The sequence below is a fragment of the Bombus pyrosoma genome, linkage group LG11 (genome assembly GCF_014825855.1).
Source record: "Bombus pyrosoma isolate SC7728 linkage group LG11, ASM1482585v1, whole genome shotgun sequence".
NCBI classification, from domain to species: domain Eukaryota; kingdom Metazoa; phylum Arthropoda; class Insecta; order Hymenoptera; family Apidae; genus Bombus; species Bombus pyrosoma.
In genome coordinates, this window is record NC_057780.1 from 6,213,232 (window position 1) to 6,226,831 (window position 13,600).

The 13,600-nt window shown below is 34.6% G+C and overlaps 2 protein-coding genes across 3 annotated transcripts in view; both read left to right on the plus strand.

Annotated features, from left to right (window-relative positions):
• The first annotated feature begins 3,690 nt into the window (after positions 1 to 3,690).
• Positions 3,691 to 9,071, plus strand: LOC122572635 (antichymotrypsin-2-like). 2 transcript variants are annotated; one of them, XM_043737857.1, is made up of 8 exons: positions 3,691 to 3,841; positions 5,280 to 5,401; positions 5,508 to 5,690; positions 5,818 to 6,028; positions 6,163 to 6,374; positions 6,468 to 6,644; positions 7,133 to 7,271; positions 8,777 to 9,071. In XM_043737857.1, the coding sequence occupies exons 1-8, from the start codon at positions 3,832 to 3,834 to the stop codon at positions 8,950 to 8,952; spliced, it is 1,230 nt and encodes a 409-aa protein (XP_043593792.1). In that variant the 5' UTR covers positions 3,691 to 3,831; the 3' UTR covers positions 8,953 to 9,071. The 2 variants fall into 2 exon arrangements, with proteins under 2 accessions (XP_043593792.1, XP_043593793.1); XM_043737858.1 differs by having other exon boundaries at positions 3,695 to 3,841; positions 5,283 to 5,401.
• Positions 9,072 to 13,299: 4,228 nt separating this feature from the next.
• LOC122572632 (serine protease inhibitor 3/4-like) overlaps positions 13,300 to 13,600 on the plus strand; it is a 5,293-nt gene continuing 4,992 nt past the window's right edge. The window contains exon 1 of the mRNA XM_043737835.1: positions 13,300 to 13,458. Coding sequence (XP_043593770.1) covers positions 13,449 to 13,458 — 10 coding nt within the window. The 5' untranslated portion in view covers positions 13,300 to 13,448. The remainder of the gene's footprint in view (positions 13,459 to 13,600) is intronic.

Here is a 13,600-nt window from a genome sequence, read left to right on the forward strand (position 1 = left end):
CAACATTTTGAACAACTTTTTCTTATACATATAAACGCAGCTCAGTTTTAGTTTCCGGAATATTAGCAAAAATCTGTCAGTATCACTTTGATGAATTTCGCCTATAATTGCACGACCGTTATAGCATATGCACTGGTATTGGTTTATCGACGATCCCCTCACAGGGAATGGATTAAATGTCACCTAATCGAAACCTATACAAGCTATAAATAAAAAAAATAAAATTTAGATTTGAGGTGGATGTCTTTTTATACGCTAAAACGGACGCAATAGTTATAGGCAGGATTCATTCTAGTGATACCTAAATTTTTGTGAATATCTCGGAATATAAGACCGAGCAGCGGTTATATGTATAAGAAAAAGTTATTCAGAATCGTGTATCCGACAACACATTCAAATCATCGAAGTCAATTGGATGGATGAGTTAATTATCGTTAATTATTAAGGTTATGTTCATCAAATATGTTACTCAACATAAATATTCTGATACCTTAATCAGATGTAACATTATATAAGGATAAACATACGCTTCATGTAGGATTGTTACCAAAAATGTCATTTACTGCAAAGGTGTGGAAATAAAAAATAAATACTTTTTGTAATTTTGTATTTCGAACTGAACGTACTTGTTTTAACAATTATACTAAACTTACTCCGGTATTTCTTATTAACATAGTTTTCCGTTATATTTTTAATGCATTGTCCTGTATGTATAATTTATTTTGCAATTTTTGTACAGCGATGAGCCCATTTACCTTCGACATCGTTCAACATTACAAGTAAGAATCTGAAGCTGTTGCAGATGTATTGTTATGTACAGGTCATGTCAGTGAACCGAATGTTTGACACAAATTAACAATTCAAATGAATTGGAGGTATCATGTAATTTAATTGTATAAACTAATAAAATTGTAGCAAATTTTACATAATTAAATATATATATAATTAAAGATAATAGAATTTTTAAACAATTTGATTTACATAATAACGTTCAGTAGGAATTATTTTTATACAGTGATTTGCATGACAATTTTCTATAATTTGATTGAAACATAAAAGTAGTATGCATAGAAAAAGTATAATTTTTTACTTAAGGTTCGTCAGATTTCCCAGCGTTTATTTTATTACTTAGGCGCAATTCTTCTAACTTGAAGGATTTACCCTTGCAACTGCAACTATGAATTAATCGGTCTGTCGAACACTGCGTTTCATCTAATTCTGAGAAGTTTCTAGCATAGTGCTTACTACGCTGTATAGCAGTACGGATACGCTGTATCCGTAGTATAAGCGTGCACATGTGAAGTGAATGTATTTGCAGTAGTTTAAAAATGATGTCAACAAGTGCGATAAATTACGCGAGAAATTTCCCATCTGTGCAACGCAATAATTTAATAATTATACCTATTGTTACGTCGCGCGGGACATCTGCACGCCAGCCCTCGCTACCTGGCAGCCAACACCCAACCTACAGTCTTCCCGATTCTCAATAGACCCACGGACCCACCATAAGACGTTGACTTTCAGCTTCATTGTTTCCACACATGTTTGCCAGTCAAAGTGCATGTCTGGAGAATTCTCTAATTCTAGAAGTATTTTCAGTTTATGGCTGGGTCTTGGAAAAGTCCTTGAGTTTATTAGGCGCTCTTAAGAATCACGGAGAAAGCGGACAGTCACCAGATGGGAAAAGCTAACACATGTCCATCGGAAAAGGCTGTTTCTTTCGTCAGGAACAAAGTCCACCCGCTCTACGTTGGTGGGAGATTTCTGCATATCCTGTTCATCAGAATGGGTCATAACCAATCAGCATCGCGGATCGTTACTCTCACTTCCTGGACGAAAAGTGTGAACAACGAATCCGCGTTCATCGGTCAAAGGGCACACCCACACCAAGCTTTCCTCCGAGACACCTTAAGGGCAGTCCAGCACTCTCGAGCGAGTGCTCAAGCAGTCATCACCAGTTCTACCGAGTTTCATACCTTAAATCAGTCATTTATTTCACTTATATATACGCATCAGTGTAACTAGTTCTCTATATAAAGTTGTTGGAATAAACACTATTCTATACCTGCTAATTCAGTGTAAATTCAGTTGAACCACCCCTATTGTCGTAACAGAAATCAGGGGATCGATCATTTCGTGGCGTCGATTATTTAANTCGTAACGGGAATTTACGACTCCCGTTGACGTGCCTTCTCGCGATCGCGTCTCTCCGCGAATGGTCGACGAAACACCTATTATGGATTACTTATGTTTTTATTTCATTGAGTCAGATGAATTTTTTGACAGCATGTGTACATGAATCATATATATATGTCGGGTTTGCGTTGGAATTTTGGGCGTTCGACGAATCTTCACTCGTATTGACCATCGTGGTTATGTATTCTAGCTGATCGTTATTGGTACCGATGTGATGATTACAAGAGGTTACAGGAAATAGCGGCAATCGGACAAACGAGATGTCGATGACAATGAATTTAAGTTCGATAACGAGTCCACGGCCAACGGGATGACGAATCCGAAGAGATACACGATCCCGATGTGACTCCACGTACAAGTAGTACCTCTCTCAATAAAACTCTCCCCAGTCCAAATGGAACTGCCCTTATATAGTGCTCTCTCCACCTCTCGGGTCAATCTTTGTTTTTAAGGAGAGCTATATAATTATTCCATACCTCTGTTATTACAGATCCCTCCCGTGACCGTGGATACGTTCAACGACCAATTGTGCTACCTCCAACCCAAGCCCACCGTCTCAAATCTCGGGTAAATATAATCGGATTGAATCATAACAACTACTTCTAAGTTTCATTATTTAAGTACAGCTATAATAAATAGTCTGGACTAAAGTATTGGGGATCTTCCCAAAAATTCCAAAACAAAGGCCCCGATGTCCTTTCATCTCCGACATATATGTGATATGATGTGATGTATGTGTGTGTTCTAACATGTTTCGCGAAATGACAAATACTTTTTACCGTAATGAGAGATAAAAAGGAGATATCATTAAAGAAGTCAAGGTCACTTTTTCTTATTAAGATATTTCCTTCATTTTATGAACACTTCAGATAATGTTCCTTTTAAAATATTGTTATCAAACGATTATGTTGTCTCCTTACGTAACAAGAAAGCTTACAAATCTGCAGTGTTACTAGTGATAAATGCGTAAGTCAAGTATTTTTTAGATTTAAATTGATAATTTTAAGCCTTTCCTCGTTCATTAAAGTAAGGACATGCGGTAAAAAAAAGTTCTCCTCTCTCTCTACAATTTAATTTGCTTAGATTTGTAATAAAATACAAAACTAATATTTTGTACTTTAATTACCTAAATGATCAATTTCGACATACGCTATTCAGAATCAATCACTGTAGACCAATAACAATATTTCGTGCCCATCTTTAGTTATTTTTTACTAATACGCCTAGGAGAATCTACACATGCATATTATTCATATGTACGCATATGTAAATAATAATGTTAACAGTAATTTAATGATGTTAGTTGGAAAATATCGAGAAACCTAGATTTTTTTCCATAATATCAGTTACGACATCATTGCCTTGTTTGTATCATCCAGTTTGTCATATAGAGTCGAATACCAATGGGATTTCAAGTTCATGTTTGTTTAATCTGTACGATCATACTGACAATCGAATGCGTATTTCGTGATTGGTTATTCGTACGTCACCGACCCTTGGTAGGATCGCTCTGTCCACTACCAGGGCTACCCTGAGATTGTTTATCGCGTATTTATATTCGTCCAGACGTTTCTTCTTGCAGTCTGCGTTTAACTTTTGAAGAGAATTAACCAGTAAAACGTGCCGGTCGCCACCATGCGTATATGTGAGTAAATTTATATATCTGTATTTGACAATGCAGAATATCACGAATCTCTTTATTATACCGATTTTAGTTATGCCGTTAACTCGGATTATACCGGGTATACACAATTTCTAGTTAATGCAAATCCATTAATAAATCATTTAAACCTTCCTCTCCAAGTAATTATTTTCCTTTTGTATCTTCAATCTTCGTGATTTTTATATTCACATCAACGGATGTTATTACAACAAGCAAACGAGTTTATTGTGTTTCAAAAATACGTACTTCAAAAGGATACCTTGTTGTTACTTTCGGGATTTCTTCATTAGGACTGAAATATTGTCTTTGAGTCTGAAGACTAGACTGATGATTTCCTCGACTTCTTAGCCTTAACATTTTTACAGTGCAATAATACTTCTAAATAATAATTCTAAATAATAATAATAAAATAATAATGTTTATTCGTTTACCAGTTTATTTCTTTTGTAGCATACTTCTTAAAGATATTAAACAAAAACTTATTGCTTTTTATACATATATTTGTTCGATGCATGTTACACATTTCACTGCGTAAAAGCTATACACAGGGTGTCCCCCTAAAGGTTTCCGAATATTTGAGGGATGATGCTTGACGTCGAAAATCAAGAAAAAATGTCGCTTTCGGCTTTGTTTTTTAGTTATCGTCAATTAAAAATCGGTCAATATATCCTTGCAAGTGAGCAAGCCTACTTACGCGGAAGAAAGGTGGTCAGCCTAAGCAGCGGCGCGCACAGTGATCCTCAATTCGAACGATACACGGGCTGCAGCTTAGCTTGTACAAATCGCGGAAGGGAAGAAATGGTGGATTAAACATTAAGCCAATTTACTCGTGGAAATCCATAAGGACATATCGAAAACTACCATATCGTAATTGCAAGTGGGAAGATTATCTTTTCCTCCTTCGAATCCTTTGCCTTCGTGAATGACCACAGTAAAATTACAGACGTACCGTGATTGTTCTGGATACCAGTATCCACACGCACTGCACACACTATACATTCAAGTAACACTCTAACTTGATATTTTCAGTTCTCTGAAACTTGCACGTTGACCATCGGAATGAGTTTGTTCTTCCAAAACTGTTCTACCCTTTTGCTTTAAAATACCTAAAACATGACTATGTGGTAATAGAGAAATCATTCCGAAAGAAATATTTGCTATACTCTTTGCCGATGCTTTAAACACCTTCGTATGACTCGGAATTACCCAGGAATTGCAATGATATTTGAGAAGTTCTTTTTGAAAGCAAGAGTGTGGTAATGAGGAATCGAACTAGCTGTGCACCAGACGCTTTTAAAGAAAGCGGAAACCCATTTTGCACAATCGTCAAACCTTACATCACAAGAGATTTATTATTAAGATTTACAATACAATCTACTTTGCCAGTTTTTAATAACAATTTTTTACTATATTGTTTTAGTAGTAAGAAGTTTCGGGTTGGTGGTTCTTGCACTAATAACAATGTCAGAAGCAGTGGAAGATGTTGAAGCACTGCGATCCGTTTGGTCGAGTGTAGATCAATTTAGTTCTCCGTTTTTCCAGGTAAAATATGGAATTTAAAATTTATTCCAAATTCTGCTTATAAAATGCTTATTCATCCTCCAAATGATTGAAAATGAATCAATTAATAGGCACTTATTGTTTTCAGACTGCGCAAGAATTTATTCCTGGCAACCTTATATTGTCCCCTGTAGGTATAAATATTGATCTTGCTATGATTTCTCTTGGAGCTCGTGGAAACACAGAAGCCCAGTTTAGAAATGTACTTCATCTGCCAACTTCAGAGAGTCTTGTCACATCTGGTTATCAGTCACTTATTGATAATCTCAATGTAGGTATCTCTCTCAACCAATTACTTTTATTATTTTAATGTATAGTTCAAATTGTAAATTTATTAATATAAAATAACAAATGCATTATTTTGCGCTATATGATATTTTTTTCATATTTTAATGTAGAGTATTAAAGACAATAAACTGGCTGTTGCAAATAAAGCCTTCATGGCATCAGGTTTAAATTTGAAACCAAGTTACAAAAATTTAACAGAAGTTTACTTCCGCTCTTCTCTTCAAAAGGTAAACTTTGATCGAGAAAGGGAAACTGCGGATATTATTAATAGTTGGGTCGAAGAAAATACAAATCATCTCGTTAAAGAGGTTGTAACTGCCGGTCTGTATATATTTATTTTGTTCATTACGATGTAAAGAAAATACTATACAAAATTTAAATTGAATGCATTCTAGCTTCAGTATTTCTAACCACATTATGTCATTTTATGTTATTATCAATTCCTTTGTAAACAGGTAAGTTAAATGCCAGGACTCGATTAGTACTTGTCAATGCAATGTATTTTAAAGGCCAATGGAAAGATAAGTTCGACCCTGAGTTGACGAAAGATATGCAATTTCACACTAAAGATGGACCAAAATCTGCTTCTATAATGAAGAGAGAAGGTAAATACAAATATGGAAACGTTCCAGATTTAAATGCTAGATTCGTTGTAATACCATACAAGGTAAGTTTTGAAAAAAAAGCACTAATTTATAAAAAGAAGGTGCTTCCTTGTAAAACTCTTCGAAATACAAAGAGAAGCAATTAAATTCTCTAGGTTGACGAATTGAGTATGGTCATAATTCTGCCAAACAAAGGAATTAATTCAGACGAATACATACGAAATATAAATTTAACGAACATTCTAAGTAATGGAGAAAAGCAAATAATAACATTATATTTACCAAAGTTCAAGGTGGAAAGTATTCTGGACCTTGGTGATATCTTACCAGAGGTATATTTATTTAAAGTGTAATTCATGTATAGCGGATTGGGAATCCGTCATAATTTTTATTTTTGCTCCCGCTCCTCCATCGTCGGAGCCAGTTGGTTTTGAATTTGCCGCGTTTCATCCCGGGACTACCGGTGGGCCCGTCGATAAGTCTAAATCCGGTAGTCCCTTTTTTTGATAACGTTTAATTGACCACATTGTTACATGTGTATGTTATTCACAATAAACAATGAATTTCGGTTGTGGGGTGGTTTAAGCAAAAGTACCGACAGATCCGGTACTCGCTGCCTTAGACGCAATGGGAGTCTGGCTAGATGCGGTATTTGTATTGTGAACCCGCACATTCGTCCGCTAGCGAGACTGACAGACTCGTTGTCCGGGAGGTTTTACGACCGCGTTGACGTCCTCTACCTGTCGGCGTCCTGTTGTTACCGATCCGCCACACATGTATAGATAACAATTTTTTATATTTCAATTCCTATTCTATGTAGATGGGTTTGTCCGATGCATTTAGTTCTCATGCTGATTTTTCTGGAATTGCTGATGGTAACTTGGATCTCAGTAATGTTATACAAAAGGCATACATTGAAGTTGATGAAAAGGGAAATACAGTCAGCAGTAGTAATTCTGGTAAGTGACTAAACATTCTATATTATGCAGTTTATATTTAAATTAATCAAAATATCACTTTGTGCAACTATTAGGTATGAAAGAATGCAAAAAATAATGTAATATGACAAAAAGTTTTTTTTCATTTTTTTCATACTGCTTTTGTTTTGTGGCTACAGAATCACTTTCAGCCGTCTCTACATCACTACTTAGGCTAATTCTACATCTAACCATATTTTCAATGAGACGATGGTATAATGTACTTAGGAAACTAAAAAAGAGAATGAAAATAAAAATCTTCATTACAACTTTGTCACAGATAGGATTGAAATTAATTAAAAGCATGATTAATTTTCATGAAGGAGCATGTGTATCCAGTTACAATGCGCTTGCATTGTGATTAATTTTTTTTATTTCGCTGCTTTATAAGTTGGAATGTAGTTATCTATCTGTATGCATTGTTGACTATGTATTTACATTATACATATGCGTATTTGTACACTTGACAGAACAAGATTCTTTGTAATATTATAATACTATCGACATTTGATCGAATCTGATTTCGAGGTAAGTGCCGAAAAACTTTTAAATCATGAATGCTTTGCCTTATCGCGTTTTATACTCTTACAGAGGTTTCCTACTTAATGAGATTTAGCTTTATTTACATTTTACTTTTACGTATTTTATATTTTATATTCACTTTATTTTAAATAATCGACCATGTATGTGTATGTGGGGTATGTGTATATAATTTACGTTATGAGGACTTTTAAAAAATTAAGTAGGAATTAAAAAGTATGCTAAAAAGACAGAGTATTCATTCATTGAATTATCACAGTTCCACCAAGCTGTGTGATTTGTACCTAATGATTTTGTGGCATGGAATTGGTATATGTAAAGTTCCATTTCGTTCTTACAAATCAACATAACCAGAAAAAGTATTCATTCAAGAATTTAATATAATATTATTTAATAATATTAATGATCATTATCATCGTCCAAGGAAGAAGTAGCTTTGCACATTCAAATTATCAATATTTAGATAACCCATTTGCACCATGGCCCTGCTTAAGAGGACAGTTGAAGGCATCAGCGGCGTTCAACTGACGACTGGTCCCTAGCACCGCGCACGGTCGGTCGTAGATGCAGCAAATGACATCGGAATTCTTCATGGAGTTTATCGAAAATTTACTGTTCAAAGCGATCTTAGACAACGGTCGTAGACAATGTTACTTCGCAAACATCGCATGTTACGTTCTTTATAACTTAGACGCAAATGGAATAAGGTTCCGTTACAGATATGCGATAGTGGGTCCTGAGCCCTGGACAGTTCTAAGTGCTATCACATATGTGTTTTTGTGTGACGGTAGCGGACGTGTAAATGTTTCACATCGTTGCTTTTGTTCTGTTATTGCTCCTTACGAATCACGGCCTTGTAATATTGTTTTAATCAATATGTTATAACATACTAATATATAATTCAATTCATAGATTTGAATATGATGTTTGGCATAATTTTGTTTCAGATGATGTAGAAGCTGTTTCAAGAGACTCTATTATGAAGTTCAGCGACAGCGTAAATACGCAGTTCAGAATTAATAGGCCATTCTATTATTATGTCATAAAAACTATGGAAGATGCAGTAGGTCATGATATTCATCTACAATTGTTCTGTGGTTTTGTTAGCGAACCCAAATTCTGAGAGAAGTAGTGCCGTAATAGTAATATCATAGTAATGTGATAATTTATTCATGTGCTCCGTAGTTATAAGCATTCTAATAATACCTTGTCTCACAATAAATGCATTGCATTCACCTTAAATTTGTATTATTTTACTTCTTCGTCAACAGTATATATATATGTATATATATATATATATATCTCGGAGATGGAAGAACACCGGAGCCTTCCCTTGGAACTTTGAGAAAATCTCTTAATATTGTAATCTAGATTCTACCACAGCCGTAATTAAACAATTGTCATTCAATCCGATTGTATTTATTGGAGATTTGTAATAATAAGCTTGGACTCGAGGCGACAATCAGTCGCCAAACGTAGTCGCGGTCAAGGGATGAACGTTTACCTAAACAAAGGCATAGAGTAACCGTATAGCTCTCTTTGAAAAAATATAGCAGCGGCACGGGTCAGTGTACACTCCAACGGATTCTGTCCCGTGGCTCGCTACACAAAGACCGCGCATTCTTTGGACAAGATGATGGCCAGATGTCGATACATCTTTACAGTATATTTCCGGCTAGCCTAAGGACCGGCTATAAATCTTAGAATTTATTGAGTTGAGGTTCTTCAAACTGACAAATAGTCTTAGTTTTAGCAGCCCTTAAATCTGCCACCCACTGCGGGAAGATACGAGAAATCTTCTTTTCTCACGTAGGACGCTTTCGCTAGCAACTCTCTCTCTCTCAAGGGCGGCTAACATCCTTTTCTAACCACCGATATGGAAATTGACCAATTAACAGCAACGTCAATTTCCCTCACCTTCCGAACGAAGGCTTTCCTCGATGAATCCGATGATCTCGTGTCCTTGGACACACCCCATCATAGTTTTCCTCTGTGGCATCATCGCGACGGAAAGTCATTCTCTCGTGCGATCTCATAGACGAGAAAGAATAACGTCTTTACGATCAGTGAATATTTCACGTTTTGTTAACCAAGAGTCGGACTTAGATTTTGTGAGAACATACATCTATTATCCCGTCGACCACGGTTTCGTTATTGAACCTAGAATCATTGTCACTAGCGTCTCGAGTATCTAATTACCACGGTTACTTGTCGATATCTGTAACAATCATATTTGCAATAGTCAATATCTTCTCTATTGCATAACGACAATGTCTAATCACAACGAAGATTCGTTTCACGTCCTTAACCCCAACCCTAATCATAAACCCGTGAACCCGACATATATATATAATACATAAGTTACATAAAGAAATTTATAGACAAAGATGATATAAAGAGATATTGCATATGCCTTTAATAACTTAAACGCGAGAGAAAGGGATTTTATTAATATTTATTGCTTTTATTAAGTTGTCCGAAAAGTTTCTTTCGTTTTATAAGGAAATAATGGATACACAACATTTTCCGTTTTATATTATTTTATCGAATTACGTATGATCCATTTTGTTCTATCAATATGAAGATCACAGCGTTCGACAGATTAGGTTTCATGTTTGTATAAAGATGCGTCGTTTTAAAAGGAAAGACACTTTCCGGACAATCTAATACATAATCAAAAATATTTCCTATGATATGAAACTTTCTCTCGTACCTTCTAAATCATAGTTTAATTTCCGTTTAATCTTTATTGCGCCAGTTTCTTGATGTACAAACACAGGAATATTCACAAGGAAAATAGGTTGTTGCTTTGCTGTTGTTGTTTTAGGCTTGGTGAGTCTACCGACCTGCTTATATAGTGCATTTCACCTTTGGTTGTAATTTTTATTGTTGATATCTGCTGCATTTTTAAACTTCACCTCTCTATCATTATTAACTTTGTTTCTTTTCGAACACTTCACCGGAGCACACGATCGACTAGACGCGTCCGTCCACCTCGGTCGCCCGAGCAAGAGTGAGTGGAGAACAATAGTAAACGTCCCATGGTACGTTAAAAACGAGGATATTCGGAAGGACCTGGCAATACCAACGGTCAAGGAGGAGATTACCAGATGTGCGGAAAGGTACAGAGAAAGAATAACAACACACCCAAACCGGCTGGCTGCGGAAACGATCAACACAAGCATAGAAAGAAGACTAAAAAGGAAACACCCAGCTGATATCACAAAGGATATAACCTAACAAACACGAAGATGGTACCCCGCTGGGGGTAACCATCCATATGCTATGTATATTTCAGATATAACATTTTACCTAATGTCCCACTGGACAAATTGTAAAATTGCAATTAAATAATAAAAAAAAACTATTTAGCTTTCTATTAATCCAATTGAAATTAATCCATATACATACAATACATTTGCGTTTCGTGTATAATCTCATCGATTATATCTTTTCTGATATATAGATGCAGCAATTTTCTTTATAGCTAACCACAAGTGGAAGATACTATTTAGGATCATTTCCAACCAAACACTCAGCAACAGTACTACAGTTTATAAGGTAAAGCCATTTTTATTATATCTCTTCCTATTTTTGGTATCGTCTATTTAAAACGTTTTTTTCATAAATATATACAAATAGCGAATAAAATAAGTTACAAAATAATTTTTGTAAAATATTTAGTACGTATTATTTGATCCTACACATTGTATACCTGTACTCTTAAATAAATAGATTTCTCTTATTCGTTATTTATAAAATCTATAGAATTCCAATTTACATGTAATAGTCTGACTATTACTAAAAAATAAATTTAATTTGTTACATATTCTCATTGTAACGATGACGAAAATATTTTATAAAGCGTAATTATTTTAATATCATATATTATATCAGTACATTTTATATTTCACGTAGTTAAGCTGGAAAAAATATTTCATTTCCAATTCGTATGCTTGATTCTATTACTACTTAAGATTCCCCAGATATCTCAGTGTTTATTTTATTACTCATGCGCAATTCTTCTAGCTTCGAACATTTGCGCTTGAAACTGCAACTATGAATTGATCGGTCTGTCGAACACAGCGTTTCACCTAATTTTGAGCAGTTTCTAGCGTAGTGCTTACTAAGCTGTATAGCGTACCCGTAGTGTAAGTGTTCATAGGTAACACAAATGGATTTGGAATAATTTAAANGGAGGTGTGAGCAGGTATAGGTAGATTATGGAGGAAAAGTGCTTACAATTTGGTAAACATACCTATTATGGATTACTTATTTTTTTTTTTTTTCATTGAACCAGACGAATTCTTTGACAGCATGTGTACATGAATCATATGTATTTATATACTCATAATGTGTTTCATCAAATGACAAATATGTAATATTAATTTCCGTGATGGGAGATAGAAAGGAGATATCAGTAAGTAGGTCAGGGTCACTGTTGATAATATTCCTTTTTAAATGTTATCAAGCGATTATGTTGTTTCCTTATGTAACAAACAAACATACAAATTTGAAGTTACTTCAGGTCTAAATCGATTATTTTAAGCCTTTCCTCGTTCATTAAAGTAAGGACATGTGGGAAAAAAAGCTTTACTTTCTTTATAATTTAATTTGCTCAGATTTGTAATAAAATATAAAACTGATATTTTGTACTTTAATTACTTAGATGATCGATTTCAAAACATGGTATACATAATCTATCAGTGTAGACTAATAATAATATTACGGGCCTATCTTTACTATGTTTTCTATTAACACGTCCAAGCGAATCTACACATACATATTATTCCTAGAATATTTCAGTCGTTTCTCTAGTGTTAGAGGGTATAAAATTCTAAACAGCTTTATCGATACATCCTAATTCATGCATAGATCTCGCATCTAACGCAAACATCGATCGAAATAAGTCGCTGGAAAGATACCTAAAACGTTGCTGTACCATAAACATTTCCATGTAAATATGCGATTTTTACTATACATTCAACTTTTAATCTAATATTGTTTTGAAACCACAATAAAAATATATTGCACTGTAATGCAAAGTAACAAAACAACAAAATTTGTTTCTTCCGTAGAATTGGAATCTTATAGAATAACGAATAGAAATAAAAGAAAGAAATTACAACTTTTACACAAATCAGTTTCAAATAAATCAACGTCACATTTTTTAAAATTATTCGATTGAACAAACAGAATTTGCGTAAATTCACTGGTTACAGAGAAGACATATAATAAATATATGTAAATATTTATGTTAACGGTATTTTAATGATGTTTGTTGGAAAATATGGGAAAACCCTCATTTTTTCCGACAATATTAAACGCGATATCATTGCCTTGTTTATGTTTGTATCATCCTGTTTATTCGGGATACAAAGTCGACTACCAATGGCATTTAAAATTCATGTTTGTTTGGTCTGTGCGAACATACGAATAACCACCTACTTCGTGATTGGCTACTTGTTCGTTACCGATCCTTATGTCGATAGCTCTGCCCATTGCCAGGGCTACCCTGAGATTGTTTATCGCGTTTTTATATTCGCTCAGACGTTTCTTCTTGCAGTACGCTTTTAACTTTTGAAGAGAATTGATCAGTAAAACTAGCGGATCGTCACCATGCGTATATGTGAGTAAATTTATATATGTGTATTCGACCTCCTCTCGGATTATACCGAGTATACACAATTTCTCTTCGGTAGTTAATGCAAATCCATAATCATTTAAACTTTCCTCTCCAAGTAATTATTTTCCTTTTCTATCTTATTACA